The sequence below is a fragment of the Genypterus blacodes genome, unplaced genomic scaffold (genome assembly GCF_046128005.1).
Source record: "Genypterus blacodes isolate CSIRO-AG114 ecotype Tasmania unplaced genomic scaffold, CSIRO-AGI_Gbla_v1 ptg000054l_1, whole genome shotgun sequence".
Lineage (NCBI taxonomy): Eukaryota > Metazoa > Chordata > Actinopteri > Ophidiiformes > Ophidiidae > Genypterus > Genypterus blacodes.
Genome location: NW_027466866.1, coordinates 74,089 through 98,742, shown reverse-complemented (window position 1 = coordinate 98,742; position 24,654 = coordinate 74,089). Strand labels below are relative to the sequence as shown.

The following is a 24,654-nucleotide window of genomic DNA, read 5'->3' as shown; positions in this document are numbered from 1 at the left end:
TGGGAGTGTGTGTGGGGGTGTGTGTGGGGGGCACACAATGGACAAACGGATGACAGGATGCAGATCCAAGATGCCTTACATAATCCTATTGGATAATTTCATGGGCCCCATCTTGAAAAGAGCGGCACAGAGAAGAAAAAAAAAAGAAAAAAAAAGAAAGCAGCAGATCCCCGAGCTCCAACACTCCCCCCTCCATCACCCCTCCGTCACCCCTCCATCGCCCCCCCACCCCGCCTCACCCTGTGATCTGCCACAGTTAGGGCAATTTTATGCTGATTTACTGGGTGAGAGGATGGGAACTACTGGTGGAGAGAGAGAGAGATACACAACAGAGGGAGGAGAGGGAGAGAGAGGGTAAGAGAGAGAAAGAGAGAGGGAGAGAGAGAGAGAGATACAGGACAGAGGGAGGAGAGAGAGGAAGAGGGGGAGAGAGAGAGAGAGAGAGAGAGAGAGAGAGAGAGAGAGAGAGAGAGAGGGCAACAAAGGAGAGAGGACAGAGGAGGCGAAGGAGAACGGTGGGACTGAGAGAGGGAACGCGGGAGATAAATCAGTGGAGGCTTTGGAAGAGGTTGAAGGAAAGGAGGGAGGCATCTCCATATTTCTTACACATTCCTTTCATCCTCTTGCTCCCTTTCGCTTCTTTCCTATCCCTGCCTCGTTTCCACTCCTTCATCTCTTCTCCCGATATCGCCTCCTTTCTTCCCATAATTCATCTTTCTCGCCTTCTTCCCACCCTCCCCTGTAGCTTCGCTCGCCCCTTTTCGCCCCCTTCCCCCCTCCCTCCCCCCCTTCTCTGGCGTTCATCTGCCCCTCCCTCAGGACATGCTGGGCGTGTGGTGGACACAAGAGGGGGCCTGAAGGGGGTTAAGGCTGAAAGTTGAAGGTTACGGAGGTGAAGAGGACCCCTGCTGCTCCGCCAGGGGACACAAATGTCACCATGACAGATCCTGCACTGGTAAACCCGCCCTCCCCTCCCCTCCCCTCCCTCACACACACACACACACACACCAAGGCTCCAAGGCCCTGACCAAAAAAAAAAGCTCCATCTCACCATCAGTATTAATTGTAATTATCAGTAATCATCAATAGATTCATGCGATAAATTGGCTTTTGTGTACAATCTAATGCAAATGAAGTCTGCTCAGATCAAAGTACAGAGTGACAGACTTCAATTATGCGATTGTAAAATTATGTATTAAGTCAACATGTGTACTAAGAGAGTGGTGACAGATAGACAAGATAGATGAGATACATAAGATGGATGAGACAGATAGCCTGGATCATACTTTGTGGTTCAGGCTGAGCTCTGTTGCTAAACTAGTTTCTAAATGTCCTGACATTGAAGAACTCTATAAAGAAACTGTATACTAACAGTCAACATGATTTGACACCACCCGTAGCCGGAGTGACAAGGGGGAAACAATGTAGGCTCAAGCATATTGCACCTAGGTGGTGTGTAAACAGAGCCAATGGGTGCGAATTGAATTGAAATCACCTATCTGGAGTTAGATTCCTCCATTCGCACCCCAGGAAATGGAGGTGAGCAAATGTGATGACAAGCCCCGAGGAATGACCATTGGTTTCTGCTATTTGACGCTTGTGTGTGTGTGTGTGTGTGTGTGTGTGTGTGTGTGTGTGTGTGTGTGTGTGTGTGTGTGTGTGTGTGTGTGTGTGTGTGTGTGTGTCTGTACTTTGCGAGTACATGTGTGTGTTTACACAGCTCGGGAGCAAATATGTACGGCAACATGTCCATTGATCCCTGCGGGTTTCCGTCAAGCACGGCTGACCTCCGACAGGCACGGTGGCAGCATCATGCCCCTGATCCGTGACACAGACGCCGGGGGAGAGGGGGAGGAGGGGGGTGGTTAAGGGGGTGGAGGGGACAGGCGCAAATCAAACAATGGCAGAGATGGAGGCATTGCATAAGAGAGGCAAACATCTGCCTCCCTCACCTGGCAACACATCTACAAAGTACTTCAGTCAGGTGGAAGACTGAATGTAGTGGAATTAAAATCAAGAAGTTATCAAACTATATTTGCACTGATGCACCACCAAAACTCCAGACAAGCCTACACCTTCATCGCGCGTTCCATCGATTCTACACATACTTTTCTGCCTATTGGCACTTCCAAGTAGGCTATAAAAGAAACTGTTGGCATCTTCGTCTTGGCATAAATCGATGTTCCTCGGGATTTCCAAGTAGGCTAAAAAGAAGGCTGTTGGCAGAGGACGTCACTCCAAAAAGCTTTTTGAAAGCTGCCGGCTCGAAGAGAAAGTTGGCTGATAACACCAGCGTGTCAGAAACCTCACACCGCCCCAGAGCTGCACGCTTGGTCAACTTCACACCGCTTCATCCCAAACTAAATATGGTAAAAACCAAACTTGTTTCCTTCCTTTGAATAACACAAAGCAAGATGAGAGACGCGTTCACAAGCTACATGAATAACGTGCCATATATGGAGGAATATGGCCGTGCGTAGTATTTCTGGAACAGCTCAGTAACAGCGGCTTCAATGCATCGTTGTGTCTTTAAAAACTCTGGGAGATTTCAGTAAAACACAAAAAGACCCTAACCCTAAATCCAGTGTGAATACACATTTAGATAAAAGCCCCTAGCTTATAATTCTCTATACTATGTGAATCAAACGCAGACTTAGAGCCCTCATGGCCATGCAGCGTTCTAAAGGCATAGAAAATGCACTTTTTTCACCTTATTCCACAAACGCGTGAAAAGGAGGCCTGTTTGTTAAGAGAGGCCAAATCCCATCTGGTGAACAGCAGCTCCTCTAGTGAGAAGAGAGGCTGTGAAAGCCACCGGCAGCCCCTCTCCTCCATCCGCACTACAGAGATGAAGGGATGTAGCGCCTGCCTCGCCTTGTTCCTCCTTTCTCTCGCTCCCTTTGCCTCCTCTCCTCCCTCTTTCTTGGCCAGGGGTTAAACTGCTGCACTCTAACCTCCTTGGCAATGATTTCATTCACTCTGTTTCTCTCACTCACTCTCTCATCTCTCAGAGACTTATTTCACAGTATGTAGTGGATTAGCCAACCCTCGTATGCCCCTGGACAAAAGCATTGTTTTAGCACTAGCCTCTTCGCTGTAACGGGAGGAAGCTAACGCTACTTAGCGTCCACAATACAGCCATTGTGGACACAGGGCTGGGAGGACCTGCCTCGGAGGCCGTCTAGACTTTGAGCCCGGGCCGTTTGGAGAAACAGAGGGAGAAAATCCCATCAGGCAGTGGAGTGAAAGTTAACTAAGGTAACCTGCTGTGAACCTGATGAAGATGTCAAGCCAACATATGGCAAAAAATGTCTATTGTCAGAACAAGAAGCTTTCTTCCCACTGAGGGAGGGTGAGGAGGAGGAGACGAGGGGGGCGTACAACCTCAAGGAGGAATAACTGTGGTGGTCATCGTTTTACTTCTGGATCAGTAGCCTTATTCTGGCCGGGAGGAGGCCCAACCCCTCCGCTCACAATTAAAGGAGTAAGCAGATTATCTGGCATCTTTCAAAGGCCAGCAGAAAGAAAAACACACTCCACAGACATTTAAAACATTTTCCCTCCGTCACATCTCAGAGACTACACACTGCAAATGGCATTACATTTCATGCTGATTTACTGGGCAGAGGTGTGGAGAAAGGAGAAACTTCTACGTCGATGATATGCTCCTTAAATTGACTAGTAACAGATTGGTCACACCGTGTTGTTACAAGTGCTGGGAACTGATAGAAGTAGTGAAACCTGTGGTGAGTCACAAGCTACGGTGCTGAACTTAATTAGAAGAACATAACTAAGCTTGACCCCCAGTCGGCGTCGAGATAGAAACATTTACAGAAATTAACAATATCAATACTTGAAATTTTGAGTAGACACAGGAAAAACACTACTTGGAAGGTGGATCCTGGTTGACCGGCCAAAAAAGAAAAAAGAATCTACTGGCAGGCTTCAAATGTGAGATGTTTGCCTGGAGGGATTTACAGCCTGGTACATCTGAGGGAGAGATAAACAATAGGCTCGGCCTCACTGGAAGGAGAAGAAAGAGAGCGCTGCGTGAAGATGACGTGACCCTATTAATGCCACATTAGCTGTTCTGTCTTTCCAGCTATGCGAGGAAGAGTGGGATGAGAGGAGGAGAGGAGAGGGTGGGCCGGGGAGGAGGAGGGGAGGTGGAGAGAGAGAAGGAGAGAGAGAGAGAGAGAGACAGAGCGGTGGAAGTTGTGCCGTTTCCAGGGGAGCTGGGATGCAACCCAATTTCACAGCTTCACGAGTGAGCGGTGGCGCAGCACGGGGATGCGACCTTTGTGACAGCGGGACGAGACCTCGGAGCAGACGGGACAAAACATTGGACAATAACAACTTCTCTCCTCCACCCGAGAATCATGAACCAGAGTTTAAAGACCCCACCCCCCACCTTCCCAACCAACACACACACCACCGCCCCTCTAATCACCAACACACCAACCATTTCCTGAACTGTCCAGTTTACCCAGGATGTAACCACACACCCTCCTGGGCTGTCATACATCTCCTTAGTTGGAAGATTGACTAAGAAGGACATCTGAACATGGATATGGAACAGTCTTTATTCTCCATTTTAAGTATCTCTTCTAAAACCGGGCTGCCATGGTATCTGTGTGTATATCAGGCAACAATCCTTTTGGTTCTTTCAAACGTATCCTTGATGAAGACATAGTTCCATTCTTCGCCTGCTGCTGTCACTGAGAAGTTGTCTTGTAGAGTCTTTAGTATTAAATGTATATAAAAAAAATCAAAGTGTCTTTCTCTAAACATCAGATCTGAGCTACCCTGCTTTAAAAGCTACAGTAATATTTACAAACACAGAGAAATATAGTTTAATAATGATGAAGATGATGATGATGATGGTACCACTCCTTGCTTGCCACTGAGAAGGTTTATCTGTATTGTTAATAATTCATATTTCCCAGTCATCCATTTAAGCTTACCAACGTCTAATCCCTCACATTCAGTACACAGTGTATACACACCCATCAGCCCCGACAGCAGCTTCTGTGTGTCACTACATATCAGCACTGATATTCCAAGTCAGAATCCATACTGGTCCCAGATTAAACACAACACACACGACTGTGGAGTCATTCTAAGACATAATCAAGTCAATCCCCTTTCTGTCAGTGCTTTCCCTTTGAAGCTACCATCTTAAGTTTAACCAAGATTGTTATCGCATCAAGGAGGGCAAACTGCAGACTAACAGCGAGGGTTAATGATGATGATTCCTTCGGTAGGTTGATGGCTGTGCTGGCTGAAAAACCAACATTTTCCTTCATGTAATCACAGTTCTCTCCATATGGTGCAGCCATCTGCCTCCGTCAATACATCTACAGAAACACAGTCAATGAGTAAGGCTCTATTATTAAGCTCAAAGTTCTGGGAATTACCTGCAGAGTGTAACTTTGCTTGGTGGATTGGATGAGTTCTTGCATTAGAGCGCACCAAGTGGAAGCAGGTGGGACTTAAATCTACTTTTGTGAGCACTGACAACCAACCGGGTAGCTTATCTGTTACTTTAAAGCTACAATGTTTTAAACGGAGTTCAAGAAGTCTGGTTGTCAAGCAGGAATCCATTATTTTGCTGAGTTCTTGGGGTGACAAATGGCGTGTTATGCCTCCTTTTTGAAAGTTGAAGGAAAATGGTAATCAGGTCATTGTCAGCGACTTCCTTTTCTGGTCTTTGAGGTGGTGGCTGCAGCATCAGAGATAACACTGTGTGCAGCACAGCAGCTCCTTGAGGTGCAGAGAGGATCGATCTCAGTCAATGTCATATGGCACAGCACCCAGAGGCAGCTGTGTGGTGCTGATGACAGTGTAAAGCCTTGCCTTTGGCGGCTACATGCTCGATGCTGCCGAGCTGAGATTTGAAGTTCACATGCAAAGGCTGACAGACAGACAGCTCTCAGTCAGTCAGCCAGTCAGGCAGTCAGGCAGGCAGGCAGCCACTCTTTCCACGGGGATGACAACACATCTGTTTCAGTTAAAAGCACACAACAGCGTCTCATCCTGCGACAAGATTCCAACGGTTGAAGTGCAAGAAGTTGAATTTCGCATTTTTGGAGAACAATGATTTCCAAAGGGATGATCTGCTTATTTCCAGGCCCGTCTCAATCACTCATTCTCCACACTTTACACTATTTTTACACTTCTACTAAATAAAGAGCCGATGAGAAACAATAGCAACAACATATTTGCATTAAAATGACCTGGCTGGCTGAAGACACTTATCCCTAACTACCTCCTTGAAGATGTTCCATGCAAAATCTCACCTTTGCATGCTTGTAAATTGGATGTAAAAAGTCTACACAGCATCTGCCTCCGTGTAGAATCCAGCTTTTTGTGTGTGTGTGTGTTACAAATGGGATTCCAGTGGTGACAAGATTTCGCGTTACAAAAATATCAAATCATCCACAGAAACTTGTCTAACCGCCCCGGCAGCATGTTCCAAAACCTTCAGATTGTGACCGCAGAGAACTGACAGACAGCCTCCGTGTCATGCTGCCTTACTCATGCAGCCATGAGTCACATGTAAAGCAGTGTATTTATCTGTATTGTGGCTAAAGCATGGGGCTGTTGGGAACATACCAGAGAATGCAGATAGACAACAGGAGAAGCGGGATTATGTTTCAGGAGTGGTTTGGGAAGTTTCCATGGAGGTTTGGAAGCTTTTGTCTGCTGTGAAAGCTGGTCGGTGTTGGCACTCGTCGTAACCCACTTCCAATTCAAGCTGACCGCAGCCAGCGTTCTCAGCGAGGACTCAAACTACCAACCTGTTACAGTCACAGTCAGTCATTTCAGGCCTACGCAGGCGGTGAGAGTTCCATCACGTTACACCATATAAAACATTGTAATATCAGTACTTCTCTTTATGTTTTCAGCATAGAGGAATTTTTGCAATGTGGAATTATGCTGTAAAGAAACAATGTGTCAGTGGAAGAGTAAAGCTGGCAGCTCTCAACAGTTCTCAGCTTAGACAAGAATAACTGTTCAACGTAAAGGTGCAAAGGTTCATCTGTGTGTTCATACTAACACGAGTCCAGACCGTTGTACAGCTGTAGCTCCATACAGATAGCTGCTATAAGTTAAGAGTTATACAGTTATAAAGTCCATCCGTTCTCCATTAGCTGCTTATCCTATTAAAGGGTCACAGGGGAATATGAACCCAACGCAATCAAACTGACCACAAATGTACAGCAGGCTCCTCCTGTTACTGTATCAGTGTTGGATATCAGGAAGTACCATGTCAACCTCAGCAGCACCTTTTAGGCAAATGAAGGCAAAATTAACAACATTTATATGAAGAGAGGCCGAAGGAATTTTGATGAGACCGTGACACACAGACGCACGTGTGAGTGTGTGGGTGTGTGTGTGTGTGTGTGCGACAACAAAGACCTTGTGGATGAATCGCGCGATATGCGGTGATAAATGGTCTCCGACATTCACAAAGGCATCAAGATTGACCCATATTTTCTGTGGAGAAAAATGGGGCCAGATCCCAAATTAAGGGACAGCAATGCGCTCCCGCTCGCATGTAAGACGCCGCCGCAGCGTCTTCCCCGGGTGTTAGGCAGCGTGGGACGAGACCTGAACAGAGACTCGTACCCCGAGGCCATGGCTGTTGACGGGAAAATAGCGGGGATAGAAACCGACATGACAGCACAGGCAGTGCTGCTGGATAGTCTTGGGTTTGGCCTTGGCCCTGAAATGAAGGTCTTCGGGATAACTGCATACCTGTCAGGATACCAGGACTCAGATCAGATCAAGGTTGATTTGCTTGAGTGCCAAAAAAATCTTTCCTCTCCTTTTCCAACAATCTGCAACAGTCAACATGGCAGCGACTTTGCACAGCCAGATCACAGTCTGAGATTAAATCATGTGCAGCTTTATTTGCCTTCCTCTGATTCTCCTGTTTGGAACCTAAAGGCATTCTAAAAACAACCCTGAGTTGACGCTACCGATCATTATTTAACGACCCAGTACGAACTCAAAAGTGCAGAGCTCTGCTGTGGCTATGCAATCCTCTAAATGTGTTATTTTAAAACACACTGAGAGTCCATCACGTGAACAAGGAGCATTGACCGGAATCCTGTCTGGGACTATTTTTAGGAGTTTTAGCAAAAGGATGAATTTCGCAAAAGTTTGATCTGTTTGGTTCAAGTTCATGCATGACCGCAGAGTCATGGGGATACATTACAGCTGTGGCAACCTGTCCAAATTTGTTATGTACTAAATTCCATGAAGATTGGAAGACTTTTGTGCGAGAAGCAGTGAAATTGAGTTTACGTGGGAATAAACCGATACATTCTGGAGTTATGGCACCATTTACGTTATAATCACACGTTTCTGTAGACGAGTTTGGTCTCCTACATGTGATTGATTTGGGGTTAAGAAACGGTGACGTACAAGCAGGTACAGTGCCAAGCGTCGCGGACGTGGACCCAATATTTCATTGGTCGAAAAACTGCAATTAGTGTCCCCAACACATTGAGGACTTTGAAGATGAGCCTCTGGTCCGAACCCCCCCACAGAGAGAGAGGGGACGAGCTGATGCCAGGAGAAGTCAGAGCACAATCCTCTTACAATCCCGCGATTACAAAGTGTGCTCAACGCAAATATCAACATATTTCCCTGCGCACGGCTTTTCTATGCAGACTTAAGCACACTAAGACAGATTAACGTCACCGGAGCTCCATCAAAGCAGGGGGGGGGGGGGGCCTCGCTAATCTTGTTCATTTGTGAGGCTAAACTAGGCCACATTTGTTTTACAGACGTAAGAACCAGCCAATCATGGTTCTTCCACTCTGAATCATTGGTTTTGTGTGTTTGTTGACACGCGCTTTGTGCCATCTGCTGTGTTGAAGTATTACACACACACACACACACACACACACACACTCCTGATCGTCCATGCTCATCGTCATGTGAAGAGCTCAGCTTCATGACGGTGGCCAGTGGTGTTTGGACATCCTGCTGCAGATGACTGTTCCAGGTTTTTAATGCAAACCCAAAGAAGAACAGAATAAATTCATCCATCATCTGCATACAAACGGAGGCCACGAAACAATACTGCAAGACTGTAAATGAGGGTTGAAGTGATGAAACTCTTTTGCATTCATCAAAATCGTCTGGTTTTAAATTATTGATCAGGTGCCTACTTTTCCCCACTTCCTCGTCGCGGAAGTCTAAAAATAGCTCGCAAGCGTCAGTGCCTAGAAGTCTTTCCATGTTCTTCCAGTCTGGCAGCATTAGTGAATTCAGATGAGCCTCCTGCAGCTCTCGCAGCTTCGGCGTCTGCCTCTCACACGGAGCCACACACACACACACCCCTGCACACACACCCCCATGAACACACACGTTGGTGCTGGCACAATATAGACTCGTGCGTGTACCTGTTATCACACACACACACACACACACACACACACAACCAGTTTGCCCCTAGAGTTTCAGCGAGCATCAGTGAGTGGAAAAGCAACGGCAGCAACCCCCACAGTATCTCACCTCTCAGCTTATAGATAACTGCCATCAGCATATTCTCCCCATCACCATCACCATCACCGCCACCGCCACCGCCACCCGCATCCCTGCACCCCCCCCCCCCCCCCCCTCCCACTGCCCCACCCCGTCTCGTTTTGCCCCACTTCTTCATGTTTTAGCCAATAACCGAGTGTGTGTATTCTATTTGCAGAAACAGAAGAGCAGTCCACTTGCACGTAGGCGTGCGTGTGTGGGAATTGTGTGTCTGTGCAGAGGTCACACCGCATAACCTTTACCCCCCAATTGCAACTACTGACGATCACAAAAGGAGAACAGAGTTGCGGCGTCTCGCTATAGATTGTGCATCGTCGCAGAGGAAACAGGTTAGATAAAGGAGGGTAAAACTGCTCTGTATGTCGTTAGGGGTGGAAACTGTCAGGAAACTATCGCCCGAAGTCAAACAGTGCTTGGAATTACATGCCCTCCAGTCAATCCTCAATGTAGAATCTGGAACCGAACCAGCCCCGAGTGAAACAGGAGGAAATAAATAAGAGCTGGATGTGGACCCAGTAAGCAGCAGGCCACTACACATTTCCTGAATGGATGAGTGAGTGCGAGCGGGGAGCTACAAATGACTCCAGACGCTGACAAAAGGCTGAAGAGCGCCGAGAACAGCAGTTAGCGCTGAACCGGCCAAATTTGTCATCTGGATGATCGCAATCTAAACACAGACGAGTCTTGGCTGTCGGAGTGCAACGCTAAAGTGACTAAAAAGGGGAACTCTTTAGAGCACATACCTCCAACAAGGCTGAACAAGCTTAGATAAAGGTTTGTTGAAAGTATATACCGGCCAAAAGAGAAGGAAATGTAAGAGGAAATATCATTTGTGTGTTCCTTCTAAATACAATCCCTATCTTCAAAATCAGTTCTCTAATTTACTAAGAAATCATGAAACAAACGTCCTTGTCGGGGTAAAACTATTCATCCAGCTTCATTTGAACATGTGAATATTCCACACGTCCATTTAATGAAGATATTGAAGTTGTCCAATTGAAGCCGCTGTCTAACTATGTGTTTTGGTTGCACTGCGGGTTACGCAGCTCTACAAATAATCATATACTGCAAGTCACTTTGGACAGCAGTGCACAGCAGAAGTCAAATGTTTCAGCATGTCAGAGCTTAGAAACAGAAAAAGCAGTCGGTGCACAAACAGACGGAGCCGTTTGGAGAACTTAGACATTGACCTTCACACTGAATGCAGACAAAAAGTAGTTCTAAGCTGGACTGCTGGTCAAACACGACCATACTATAGACACGCTGAGGAAATGGAGTGGGAGGGGATTTTTTTCAGAGTTCACTCACACTGTGGTCATTAGATCTCATAGGAGGGAAGTTATGAGACTTCCTCAATTCTTTTCCGTAGAAACAGAAAAAGATAAACCACAAATCTGATAATATTAGATTGTACACAAGGCGGCCAATTTTGCAAAGTCACATGGGTGAAGACAAAGGGAGAAAGGCAGAGGGGTTGAGGCATAAACAGAGTGTGAGACCCTGTGGTTCTCCTGCGAGCGCGAGTGGAGGAGTGTGGCCTCTCTAATGACCAATCAACACCCTCCTTGCTGCCATGGCATCTGTTAGTGCTCCAATGGCCTCCCGTCTGAGTGTGAGCCCACGGTGAACTGCACACAGAGCCAGAAACCAATCAGACGGCAGAAGCGGCAGGCTCGGGTCAAGGAGCAATTCTGACATTTTGCAGAATGTCAGCGTTCAACCTTTTCTAAAAGTTCTACTACACGGGAGTTTTGTACTGCCAACGCGAAGGGTGGAAATGGGAAGGAGCGAAAGTCACGGGAAAAAAATGGAACATCACAGTGCTGCTTGAGGGGGTTACAGCGGCGGCTGAAGCAGATTGATAACTAACTAGCAAGCAGTAGGTGACAATGTGAGACCTCTGGGTCTCTGAGAAAATGTTCTTGGGATAGAGAACAAAAGTAACTTTTCATAATTGGACCAAGTGAAGTTCCAGGGCCACGTGAATCAAAAGGCAAAATGTGTCTACACTTCTGCCTTTTGGTTCCCCTTTGCACTCCACTGAAGGAGGAGTCCTACAAGCTACGCAAGAGCGCTGGTATCTTCACAGCCAGACCTCATGCAGTGCATTTTAATACTAATGAAGAGCGATCCTGAGGAACTGCATCATGCGGCGAACTCGACAAAACTGACATATGGTATACAACCGACACAGACACAAACTGGAACAGCACACGCTGACACAAACAGATCAAAACAAACAGCAACACGGAAAGATTCCATCCAGCCAGCCAATCTCCAGGGGGCTAGAGTCTATCCCAGCATGCATTGGGTGGAGAGCAGGAAAAACACCCGCGACAATATATGAGCCGGTCTCACACACACACACACAGATGTATTCCTACTCACTCAGACAGAGATCTCGCCCAGCTTCCAATTTGCCTGACCTGCGTGTCTTTGAGCTGGGAGCAGAAACCGATGCAGCCAAGCAAACGTTCAAGAATCAAACAGAACAGAAATGACCGAGGCTGAGTTTCAAAGTCAGCCAAGCAAACCTTTTCCCCTCAAAGCCCTTATTTTAAAACAGTAAACCGATCCTCTAATTGGACCATGAACGTGCCCGTAAAAATGATACGCCGATCTATTAACTTTACTGCTTTGTTACCGACAATCTGGCTGGCTGGTTGGGGGGGGGGGGGGGGGGAGAGTGGGGGGGAAAGTGGGGGGGAGCGGGTGAGGACAGGTAGCATCTGTCCCCCCACCTACTGCCTTGGCAGGGATAGCATCATCTGCTAGCTTTGGCAGCGTCTTGGAAGCACATCAATATGGCTTTATGTAGCCAGGGCCGCTAGTGGCTAGCATGCCAGTCACGCTCTCAGGCAACGCTCGCTCACAGCCGGAACGTCCGCCGAGCGCCGAGCCAACAGAGCCGAGCCGAGACGAGCCGAGTCTGAAAGGCGGAGGCCGGGTCTCCGCGGAGCAGTGACGGAGGGAGGAAGGGTTGGCGTCTGCAATCGGGCCACACGTCCACGCCTGGAAGTCTAGACGAGGACACTGCCACAATGGTACTTAGGAGCTTGGTTGACTTCCAGCAACAAGTCCATTACGGAATGTTGGTCCCTTTATCCAATCTCACTTATTGACAAATGCTTAGAAGAACTGAGTCTATATAAATAAATACCAGCTCAGATTAATTATTTACTAGACTATAGCTGCAATTGGTATCATAATAAAGGCTGTAAGGTGATAGACTAATATGTCCTTACCAATATATGTATGTGTTTATGTTGCCAGAAAATAATACATACCACATAAATGGTAGTAGATCTGAAAGCGTGAGTTTCCCTGAACCTTACAGAATATTGAAAAGGTCACGTATCAGTAACAACAAAGCAGAGCCTGTTGTTGACATTGTGGTGAACACGTAACACAGCTGATCACAATGACAAATTCGATTTTGTTGATGACCTTGTGACAAAGCGAGAGACACCTCGAGAGACCTGGTAACGCCGTCGCCGCGTCTGCCACTTGTTACATTACATTACATTACATTACGATCATTTGGCAGACGCTTTTATCCAAGCGACTTACCACCCTTCGCTTGTTAAGTGCGAGTTGGGACGTGTGTCTCACTAGATGCACTTTGGCTTCTTTGTAGACTAAAACATCAAAGGGACACTGATCTCTGTCATGTAGGGGCTTTATTACAACTGTCTGATCTGTAAAGTGGAAATACTACACAACAAAGTAAGAAAAGCACAGCTGTATCAAGTTTTTAGTGGGTCTTCATATCGGTCAGTTGTGAGTTTTGTTTACTGGAAAAGCAAACTGACAGATTGCATTAGACCGTCCAACAGGCTGTAAGGTTATCTTCAATCTGGGGTTGCTTAGTGACTGAACATAAGGCTGCGTATTTGTTATGCAGCACTCTAGACTTAAGAGAGAGAGCCTGTCACATGATGAAATATTGAGATGTAGCAGAGTTACATAGGTTCTGTTAAGCATTCTATTGTTAGATTAGCAGTATAAAAAGGTCAAACCAATCACCCTGAAGCAAATTACTAGAAAAAACAGGCTGACTTCCTGTGGTGTTCTCATTTATAGAGCCGACTTGAGAAGGTGTGAACTACTGTTCACACAGGAAGTTGAGGGACAGGCATCCTGACCATATAAAATTTATACGCCGTCAAACCTGACAAGTCGCTGCCAAAGTCACAGAATACTTTGAGCAATGTCACGTAGCCTCAATGCTGCATTCTTGCCACACTGCGTCATGCTTTTGCACAGGGACTGCTGTCAGACCTGCAGCACCAGGATGTGGTGAACATTGGCAAAACACTGGCGCAGCATCAGCAGAAATCCACACACGGAAACATCCCTCTGGTCCCTCGCGTTCCAAAGCACTGGAGTCGTGTGCACATGGGCCACAAATGACATGCGGGCCAAAAATCACTCTCAAATCAAACCAGCTGTAGGGAGATATGAGAAATGTGAGCAAGCCGAAGCCATCCAACACTTTCTTCCAATGCTTCAATGCTCCAACACCAAGTTGCTATGACAATTTAATTATGGCCCATCATGGTGGCGCTACTGTTTGTTTGCTTGTGTGAAGCAGTGGGAAGATAATGTGTGAAGCGGTGCTTTTTGGCACAAGACCTCGTGCTTGGATTAAGGAGAAACGGCTCTAGTTTGTGGTGAGCAACTGAGGAGGTTTCAGTCTGGCCAAAGCCTGTGGTATGAGTCATAGCATTAACCCTTTCAGCTCTGGATAAAGGCGTAGCAACACCCAAAGTATACGCTCAGGCTTATCATATTACAAACTCTAGGAGCAAAGGAGTTAAAACTGACATTTGTAATTGATCAGACTGAGCGAGAGGTGGTTCATTCCCCATTTGGTTATGTGAAACCGCTCCTTCACAAACACAATCTATCAAAAACATAAGCACCTACAGGCAGGCAGCATGTATGTAGATCCCTCTGCGAGGTTTCAGTGATCACTCAACTTCCTGAACGGGGAAATTCTAATATCCAACGAGGACTCGACACAGAGCAGTGAGAACATTTGTGTCAAACGAGCGTTCCAGTCCACTCGAGGGGGGGTTTGCAAACTTTGCTCTGTAGCTGCACTCCAGAGAGCAGCAGTCCGGATATGAGCCTGACCCTGGATCATACAGGGGGTGGGGGGGGGGGAGTCAGTTATTACACCACAGGCCGGCGGTTTATGAGTTTGGTTTAAAATCCAATATCAAAACTACATCCACGGATAACTTTCAGGTTTTTACTCTGGTCCCCTCAGCAGCTGCACGAGGGGAACCGTCCACATAACACCTCTTTAATGTCACAACTGAGCGGGCAAAACAAGACAAACAGCTGGGGTAATATGCAGAACAAGTGTTTTTACATGATATTTGACTTCGGGGCGACATTGGATATTGATGTGAAATGTAGGTTGCTTTATTATCCCCCATATTTATAAAGGTGAGTTATGGTGTTGTGCTTCAGTGGCCACGGTCATTTCCTGGGGTAGTTTGTCCACGTTTGGTTAGAGCCACCACTGCTGGAATGTTTGACCACAGCAAACAGCAAGAGCAGCTAATGCAGCTTGCTGACCCAAGCGTGATCTTTCTAAAACAGTCTGACTGGGGTCAAAGCTACAACCAAGTGAAATGCCTGCCTCCATGGTTTGGCTTTCATTATGTTTGGGCTTCATAAGAGCACAGAGCAGACTGACAAATCGGTCGAATCAATGAGGAATGACTAACAATAACAAACACTACAAAGCAGAGTACAGGGAGTCTCCGACATCATTCTCCACCATTCTAAAGGTTCTTCAGAGTGTAAAATACAGAGTCACTAATTATAACATGACAGGTATAACGATTATGCAAGACTCAGACCTGCAATAGAGAGAACACTGCTGCTACTATGACTCCTGGCTGTGCAGACTTACTATTACTGTAGCACTGTTATTACAGAACAAACTGTCATTTCAGCAAACAAATGGCACACAAAAACATGCATCTTACAAGTAAAAGGTCTATTTTCGAACCAATACGCATAGGAGAGACATTTATGTGAGTAAGTGCTGTGAAATTGTGCATGAATTTAAAGTTTGAGTCTAATATTTGCAAGACCTACCTTCATTTTCAGATGCTGGACACAACACCTGCAGAACCAGATCAAATGTGCTGTCTGGGTTCTCCCTGAAATGAATAAAAACAGTATTTAACTGCAGGAAAGGCTGAAACAGAAACATCTGCAAGTGTGTGACAAGCATTTGAATCAAACATAAATGACAATGGTGTTTTGGGGTCAATTCCATGACATACAGCATGATATATGTTCATATACAATGTCAAGCAGTGGGTCACCGGTCGAGCTTATGGTTTGAGGTCAGTCATGGAGCTTTAAATGAGCAGTTTGATGTTGTGTGGTTGTAGGTTGCTTCAAACTTTGCTAACAGTGTTCACATATAACCTACTTCTAGCGCGCGCTACTCGGCTAGCAACGGTGCTAATTGGCGGTCACTGCAGCGTTCTGACCCAAATGCCGCCGGGCCAGCTGGCCGGCCGGTGACGCTCGCTGCTCGGCTTGGCACACATTTCACCCGGCGACCCTTCGCGATTCACGTTTGTCTGCGTAAATTCTGTCCCGTTCCCCGGGCGACATTAGCAATTAGCTCGACATTCCGGCAGAGGTTGTAAACAAAGTGGGCACTTACTTGATTCTGCTGTCCATGGTTTAGCTAGAACATCGCGACAGACAGCTCCGTGCTGTCGGCGCCTGAGCTCCTGCTGGCTGTCCGGGGGGACACGCGTCCTTCCTCGGCTCCGTCACCGCCGCTCGCTCGCTTATCTGATCCCGGTGGAGAGCTGCTCCGTCCACATGCTTGGAGGCGGTGATAGCTGTCGCGTTGTCTCCCTTTCCTCTGCCGCGGAGGTGGCCTGGATTCCGGTGAAGCGATGTGGATGTTTCCCACAACAAATCCCACTCACACCAGGAAGTGCTGTCAGAGAGTGAGTGACGTCAGCGCGTCAGATGAGCACCTTGTTGCCGGAGCCCGCAGCATCTCAGGCTGAAGCTGCTGAGCATGCGGAGGAGCAGAGCGGCGTCATGTGACTCACGCCCCTGATAGACTCACCTGCTCCCCCCCAAGGACACCTCAGTCACCCATTAATCCCACGTCTCACTCACGTGCACAAACTGGTTCCCAAAGTGAGGATTGGAGACCATCTGGGGTCCTTCCGTGGGATTTCCAAATAGTTTAGTGTCACAGGTTGTTCTGTCTCATGACTCAGCATTTGTCATGATGTATGAAGTATGAAGAAGCATCATAGTGTGAATATACGAGCAATTTGATTTGATGCCATTTTCTAAATTTGAATGTTGTGATGTGTGGGAGTAAGTTGTATCCTTAGCAACTACATAGCACAGATTTTGATCGATGTGTCTTTGCATTATTTTTCTCCGTGACTTCAGATGGTTGATGATAAGCAATATTTAGTCTTAATTGTGTACATACGTATGTGTTGATCAGGATGACATTATGCTTCTGAGTGAAGATAAGAGAGAACTATTTTATCACATATGATAGATATATTTTTGGTTAGATCAACATTTGCCAAGAAACCAAACTGTTCATTCTAGGCCAATTTTAAATGATTTGCTAATGGCCAAATGTCACACTGATGATGTTGTGTTGTCATGGTGGCGTTGCTGTGTCACAGAAATTTAAAAAACTGGGGTCTGGATGAAAATCTAGGTCGTATCATGTTAAGGTCATTTTCTCTGCTACAAATATTGCAAATATCCCGTTTGATTCTCCACTTCCATGTGCAACACACTCGCCTCCAGTGCCCAGAAATAATCATTGTTAATGGCCTGCTATTGATCTGTATAACACGGATCAATTATTTATCGCTCATGAATAAAGTCATTAGCTTCAACTTATACATATGCCTTATTACAGAGTGATATAAGATGAAGAGGAGAAGACCTGATCCACATGATTCATGCCTTCATCAAAGTAGTTTCCACTGACAGATTCAATTGTACTTCAATAATGCAGGCAGCAGATTCCAGCACCCGGGTTTATTATTGATCTACAAAATATTAATGTGTTTTATTAACCTTAGAATGTATGAAGCCTGTGTAACTTATGACTTATTACTAGGAGATGCTTGTGATCATTTTAAAATGTAGAATTAGTGCAAAATGTTCTCAGAAGACTCAGCAATTGGGAATCCCAGGGGTTAAGGGAGCAGACAAGGGTTGTGGGTTCAAATCCCTTGACCTGAGCAAGGTACTAGTTCTAATTGCTCTGATGGAGTTGCTTACTGGACAGGAGATAGCGAAGCTCCCAAGTGTGGTGTGCAGCACGGCGTTACTGAAAAGCGTGAATGATTGGTATGCATGGTTAATTGGCTTTTCCATGGATAATTAAATTATGTCAGGCATTTATTGAAGCATGTTAGACATCACAGTAGACCACATGCAACAGATGCTTCAGGTGCAATATATCACACAGTTACATAAGCTTTTAAATTATACAGAACTGTCTGATTAGTAGACTAGAGAGTATAAGAGACTGTGTAAGCTGTGTGACTGTACAGTAAAATCTGCTTTGTGGGGTTCACATGCAACACACTCATGAATAAGTTGAGTCACTGGCCTCATAAAGGGGAAATCGAGCCTAAAGTTGAATATACATACTGTATATCAATTCTATAATAGGAGCTTAGTTTTTAAATGTTGGAATTTGAATGTGCCGACAAATCATTGGCCGATAAGCGTTTATTATTTGCAACAGTAAATCTGTGCTCAATTCATTTATAATGATTATAAATGGCCTTGTTATGATTTACAGACAGTGGACCATCGGCCTAAACCTTCAGCTGAGAACATAATCGATTACTGTCTTCATGGCTACAGAAGGAAACATACGTACAACATGTGAACCTGTTTGTAGGCTTCACTGTCTGAAATGAACAGAATATATGAAGCAGAAATTCTGTTTTTGGGGTGGAACTTTCCTTTAACGTTGGCATTAAATCTCATATTTAAGCTACATTTGTCCCACAGTAAATTGAAACCAGTAGCGTAAACGTATTCCCCTTTTCTCTCCAGAGAGTGGATCTGGATCAGAGCCAGCTTTCTTCAGGCTGACTGGAAGGTAATTAAGTGGCAGCAGACTGGGGCATGCTGTTTCAGGCATTCCTATGAAATGATAATAGCAAGGCCGCTGCTTTAACATTAAAACAAAACAATATGACGCATATACACACACACACACACACAGTCCCGTGGGAACCAGGGAACCAGTCAGGATTCGCATCTCAGGGAACTCTACAGTAAACACTGGCATACACCGACACACAACATTCATTTAAAAGGACCCAACATTAAGAAAATAACGGTGTGCTTCTCAAGGCCGGTGAGTATTTCAGTACGGGATCATTCATTCAACACAGGTTCACAACCTTTAGCTTCCAAATTGAAATGTCACAAGAAAAAAAATATGACTTTCCTGTGTATTTTCATGTCCATAATCTAAAAATGGAAATCAGTGCAGGATTTAAATGTCAAATACTGTAATGAAAAAGCGCCGTCAGGGGCTTATGATCTAAGTTATAGCTGAACTAGCAGACTTATTTATGAGTTCCACCGCTTTCTGCTGCACCCGGCCGCATCTGGATTTTGTCACCTTTGTTTCTCAATCCTCATATGTGATTAATATAATTACTTAGGAAAGGATACGGATCATCTATCACCATTCTTGCACCCCCCATAGGAGACGTGAATAAATGTTTTGGCCAGTGATGTGTAATTTGCCGTAGTATAAACTGACCCCCACAATGTCAGTCAAAAGACACTTGTCACATTTCATTATGCAGAATTCTGTTCCAGACGCATCACCAGAGGTGGCTTACAGCGCTGGATAACCTTGAAAGTACTCATTAATGTGCACTCATCAACTTTGCAGCCCTGAGTACACTTCACCACGCTACTTAATGTTAGGAGAAGGTGTTTTTATATGCAGTAAATGTAACTGCGAGCACTGAGAGCATTGCCAGGCATTTATAATAAGCAGATGTGTTAAGCTGCTTAAAGGTGAGATCTGTGATGCAAATGTTAAAGAAAAGGCGTCATCGCATACAAAACCACAGCGCTCCAGCCTGCGATCACGACACATTCACTCACTGCCCCCAATACTGGACAGCAACAGAATCTATTTATATTTTAGATGCTATTAAAGTTTGTTTACAGTGGCGATGACACATTGTGCACACAGCAGGAGGCAAACAAAAGGGTGCAATACAGATTTTAATACAGATTAATAGTGTAAATAATGATATATAATCGTTCCTCAGTATGGAATTTAAAGGATTAAACACTGCTTAAATCTGTGCTTGTCTAGGGTGTGTGTGTGTGACATTATGAAAGCTCAGTATTCACGTCTGTATTTATATTAGAAGATCTATGTTTAATTTTTCAACACACTGGTTTGCTTGTAATGCATAACAGAGCATTGGAGGGAGGGAGTGAGTTTGGAGTCTGCATGACTCAGCATGTGGAGGATGCTGTGCCACCCTCACCACCTCAACAGGGCCAGGATGCTTGAAAATCTTTCCTTTTTCTTTGAGCACTCGTGAAGGGATTCAATCAAAATGGATTCCATAACCATAATGTGAGGACGAGCTGTAATTTTGTCTTGATTTAGGCCTTAGTGGACGCACAAAGTGTTGCATTCTGTTTGGTAAAATGATATGACACAGCATCAAGTCAGTCAGGGCGCGTCCGGGAGATTGGACCCCTTCCTATTCTTGTTTCCAGGTCTCTGTTGGATCGGATCCCTTCAGCAGGGGCGGGTTCACCTCGCCTGTGCCGCCAGGGAGCGTTTAATGGCCGCTTAGGAACAGCAGAGGCGCTGTGAGGAGCAGCGAAGCAGTTTGCACGGTGGTCACATGTCAAGTAAGTGACGGGACAGAGTAGGAAGTGGTACACACATAAACACACACACACACACACACACACACACACACTCAGAGCAGATGACTGAAACTAAACATTTACTGGCAAATAGATGATCTTTCACCACGATAGACGCATAAACTCGCCGCTGTTTGGAGAAATGAGCGATGTGCGATGCAATGTGGAAGTAGTTTAATCTGAATTTAACACCCACATATAGTCGGTATTTCTAAAATCATGTTTATTCAAACCTGCCCAGTGAAAGCATTTGTCATCAGATTGATTCCTTTCCGTGTCCGACTCGTAACAACGTCAATAGCGAACCTCCCAGAAGCGAGATCCGGCGGCGTGTCACAGATCAATGCCGACAAGGGCGAGACGGAGCCCGGCGAGGCGGTGACGTGCAGCGGCGGGGCCGGTGGAGCTGCGAAGGGGCTCACGGAGGGGGAGACGCTCATCCACAGAGCCCACCGAGAGGCGTGTGAGGTGAGATGCATCAACACGCACACGCCGATGGTGTCATTGTTTGTGCTGATCGCCACTTTTACGCGTGATTTATGAGTTTGTTGGCTGGTGGCTCCGCGTAATAATTCACGAGTGTCTATATCAGGATGAAGCTGAGGAAAGTGGGGAGAAAAACTCAACGTGACGCACTGTGACATTAGTGGATGAAGTGAGAATAAATGAGGAGTGATGCTGTTATTTCTTGCAACCAACAAAAATGAGAAACACCGTTTAATGTGCAGTAATTCAACAAAAAATGCAGATTACGAGTCTTAAAGATGCTTAATTTCTGCTTAAAACTCCAATTTGAGGCTACCAGTATCCACAACTATGATGTTTTTGTATCAATATTCACGAGTCTTTGTGCAAAACCAGGTAAGCATCTAAAATCCACCTTCTCCTACAGTAATTATACACAATTTTGATGCTTTTTTGACAGGTTTGGCAAGAAGCCTTCCTCCACAGTCAGTGCTTCTCAATCTTGGTCTCTGGTACCACAGCAGTGCTTCTCTCTCTCTCTCTCTCTCATCCACCCACAGCTGATTAGGTCTAGGGAGGCACCAAGTTTGGATCAAGTTCATACTACCTTATCAAGTGTACAGCTCTGTGGTACTTGAGGACCTGGATGATGACCGCCTGTTCCAGACAAACAAACTGTGAAAAATGCAAAATCCACAAATGTTACAGAAGGAAACAAGTGAAGCAATGTGGATGCAGATGTCACAGTGTTTCTGTAGTTCAGATGTGCTGATAGGAAGAGTTTCACAGATGGAGCATGGAGGTTATCATTTCACACAACTCTCTCTGTTGCTGCAACCGCCTTTGGATCAACATTTTCGTTTTAGATATGGATCCAGGCCTTTAATAGTCACAGAGAAACAGACATTTCCGATCATTTCCCACCAAAATCTTGTATAAATTCAGTTTAAGGGCCACAACATTCAGTCAGATGTGAACATAACAGGACTGTGTGTGTGTGTGTGTGTGTGTGTGTGTGTGTGTGTAATTATTCCATTTACTTGATGTTGGATGATTTTATTTCAACAGCTGTCTGTTAGAATTGGACCTAGTAGCCGTGAGCATGTATAGTTAGTGCCGTGTGCATGTCATGATGATAACATTCTGTGTCTGATCTATCATATTTACATTCACCAAATTCCACCGTTGCTCATCCAACAGGGTAGAGAATAGGTGTCAGTGGTAAACGCCCCCAAGGCTTTCCCTGTTGTAAATATTGTACTTCTGGATGAGGATGAAGTTGAGGCAAGTTGGCCGTGACCTGAGGAGAGCGGAGGTCTGGGTGGTAACAGCGTAACGCAGAGGGGGGACCCGGCTATGCCAGCTTCACTATGTGGCCCCGGCGCTGCCATGTGAAATGACAGGCCGTGTCACCAAAAGGCCCGGGGCTTTATTCCCTTTGTGGCCTGTCAAAGCTCGGCAGCTAGTGGGCTCTCAGTTTGAAACAGACTGAGAGATGACATTTCCCTAACTTCCTCAGGGATGGCGGAGGAGTTCAGGGTTTTTCCCACTCACAGAAGGTGTTTGGGTGTCGGGTGCCAGAGCAATGAAAGACCGATTGTATCTATAGGAATTTAGTATGCGGCGAATACAATGGATTTATGGATCTCCTCGTTGATTAATCATCACAGGTTGTCACCCACAGGATGGTGCGCAAAAGAACAGCACAAAATTAATTAGCAACATCATAAGAGTTAGAGCATCGTTTACATCTGCTTCTGTGCGTAGAGGTCATTAGTCTTCCTCTTCTCCTTGACCCGACGCAATCTGTCGTCTCTCTTCGCTATACGTTTACATTCATTACTACACCTGCGTGTGTCTATGTGTTTGGGTGGGGAGGGAGGGGGGTCACACACCAGCATTTGTGTTTGTATGTCAACGCTAATTGAATAATATCTTCATTATGTTCAGGCAAAGAAGCAGATGTACGTTGACCCTTCTACTGGATACAAGGTGTTCACAGAGTATGCCCACCTTCAGAGGGGGAAGTGCTGCGGGAGCGCGTGCAGACATGTGAGCGCTCCGTTCTGTTCTTTCTCTCCTCTTCTGTCCTTGGCTGCTTGAGTTTTGTCCTGTACTGTTCTGGGCCCTGTTACCCATTAAGAGTCAACCTTAGAGGTTTTAAGAGCCTTTACAGTCTTAAAAGAGCATTTCAAGACCTGGAAATGTAGAGACTTGGTGGATACATGTGGAAAGATCATGTGAGCAAAACAAAGAAAATGGGGAAAATACAGGGAATTAAAATGTGCAGAAGAAGGATTTGACATGTGAGTCAATGTTCGGAGTTTGAATCCTGACTTTATCATCAACCAGAAAGTTTCATTCTGAGAAAATTAACTCTGTACAACAAACTAAACATAACAAAAAATAAAGAAGAGATATAAATATATATATAGTGGGAGAGAAACAAACATGAAAAGTGTCAGCTTGGCTAAATGAAATACATTCAGTAGTGTATAAAGTATATGCAACCCCCCCTCCCCTCTCTTCCCATATGTTAAGGTTACATTAACATAAAGTGTAAGAGTGGGATGACATTGCCAACAAACTCCAGGAGCCTACACATCTCTCCATCAAAGTGCTGCGCTGTTGTCGCGGCTACGACTGCGCCGTACATCGTCGCTGTGTAGGTGATGGCACCCTTACATGCCTGAGAGGAGGAGGAGGAGGAGGACGGAAACAGATTGGATGTAAATCAGCCAAGAGATGCTGCGGCGTGTTCTTAAATATAGAATATTTTATGTATCATATTACATATTATTCCTCCTGGTGTTTCCGCTTTACAGTGATTTAGCCTCGAGCGCAATTTCACTCAGTGTTGCAACTCTTGCGGGTTGATTGATAAGTTTTGAGCCTAGTCTAGAATGTCTTTGGTCACGTTTAGGTCAAGCTGGAATACTGACTTGGTCCAAAGTCACACCCATGTATTCTATAGTTCTATTCATTGAGTTCAAATGTATGGAGCAGATGTCAACAAGTATTCCCAACCCTTGGTAGTCTTCAGGCTCTGCTCTTATCAAACAGCCTTTCTATAGGCAAAAAAAACAAAACGAAACGAACATAAAGACTTCAAATGAATCGTGAAGTTCAAGGTTCCTCCTGTAGGTGTTTTGGCTCCCAGTGTTCTACAAGTGTGTAGGAAGCGTTCTTTAGTCTACAATCACTCCCAAAAGTGCCTTTCCTGTACGACGCTTTGCATTACTGTCGTCTCTAAAAATGCTTTTGGGTAACAGAGCCCTATTTGCTTCTCACGTCTGTCTTATTTTATTCCTCTCTCTCTCTCCGTCTCATTGTGTCCCTTGCTGTCCCCAGTGTCCTGTCCCACCCATACTTGTTTTGCTCTCCGTCCAGTCCGTCCCATCTGTTCTCTCCTCTGTTCTTCAATGTTCTGTTCGTCTCAGTCTCCACTCTTTTGCTCTTTGTTTGCCGTGTGTTGTTCTCTTCCCGTCCTTTTCCCTCCGTGACTCCACGTTTAACTCCATTTTTTTTCTCTTCCCTTCCCTCCGCAGTGTCCATATGGCCAAGTGAACGTCAAGGACCCCGCGATGAAGAAAACATTTAATTCTCTCTTTTATGTATAGACCCATTGTGTAACAAGCCTGCTAAGAATGGAACCCACAT

The 24,654-nt window shown here is 45.6% G+C and overlaps 1 protein-coding gene across 3 annotated transcripts in view; it reads right to left on the bottom strand.

Annotated features, from left to right (window-relative positions):
• Window positions 1-16,602, bottom strand: part of dennd1b (DENN/MADD domain containing 1B) — an 88,033-nt gene extending 71,431 nt beyond the window's left edge. For 2 of the 3 annotated variants that reach the window (XM_076151389.1, XM_076151391.1), the window contains exons 1-2: window positions 16,262-16,601; window positions 15,679-15,743 (exon numbers count right to left, since the gene is read on the bottom strand). In XM_076151389.1, the coding sequence (XP_076007504.1) occupies window positions 15,679-15,743; window positions 16,262-16,278 (82 nt within the window). In that variant the 5' untranslated portion in view covers window positions 16,279-16,601. Of the gene's footprint in view, window positions 1-15,678; window positions 15,744-16,261 lie in introns of all 3 variants that reach the window. The other variant, XM_076151390.1, reaches the window with a different exon arrangement.
• Window positions 16,603-24,654: the final 8,052 nt, after the last annotated feature.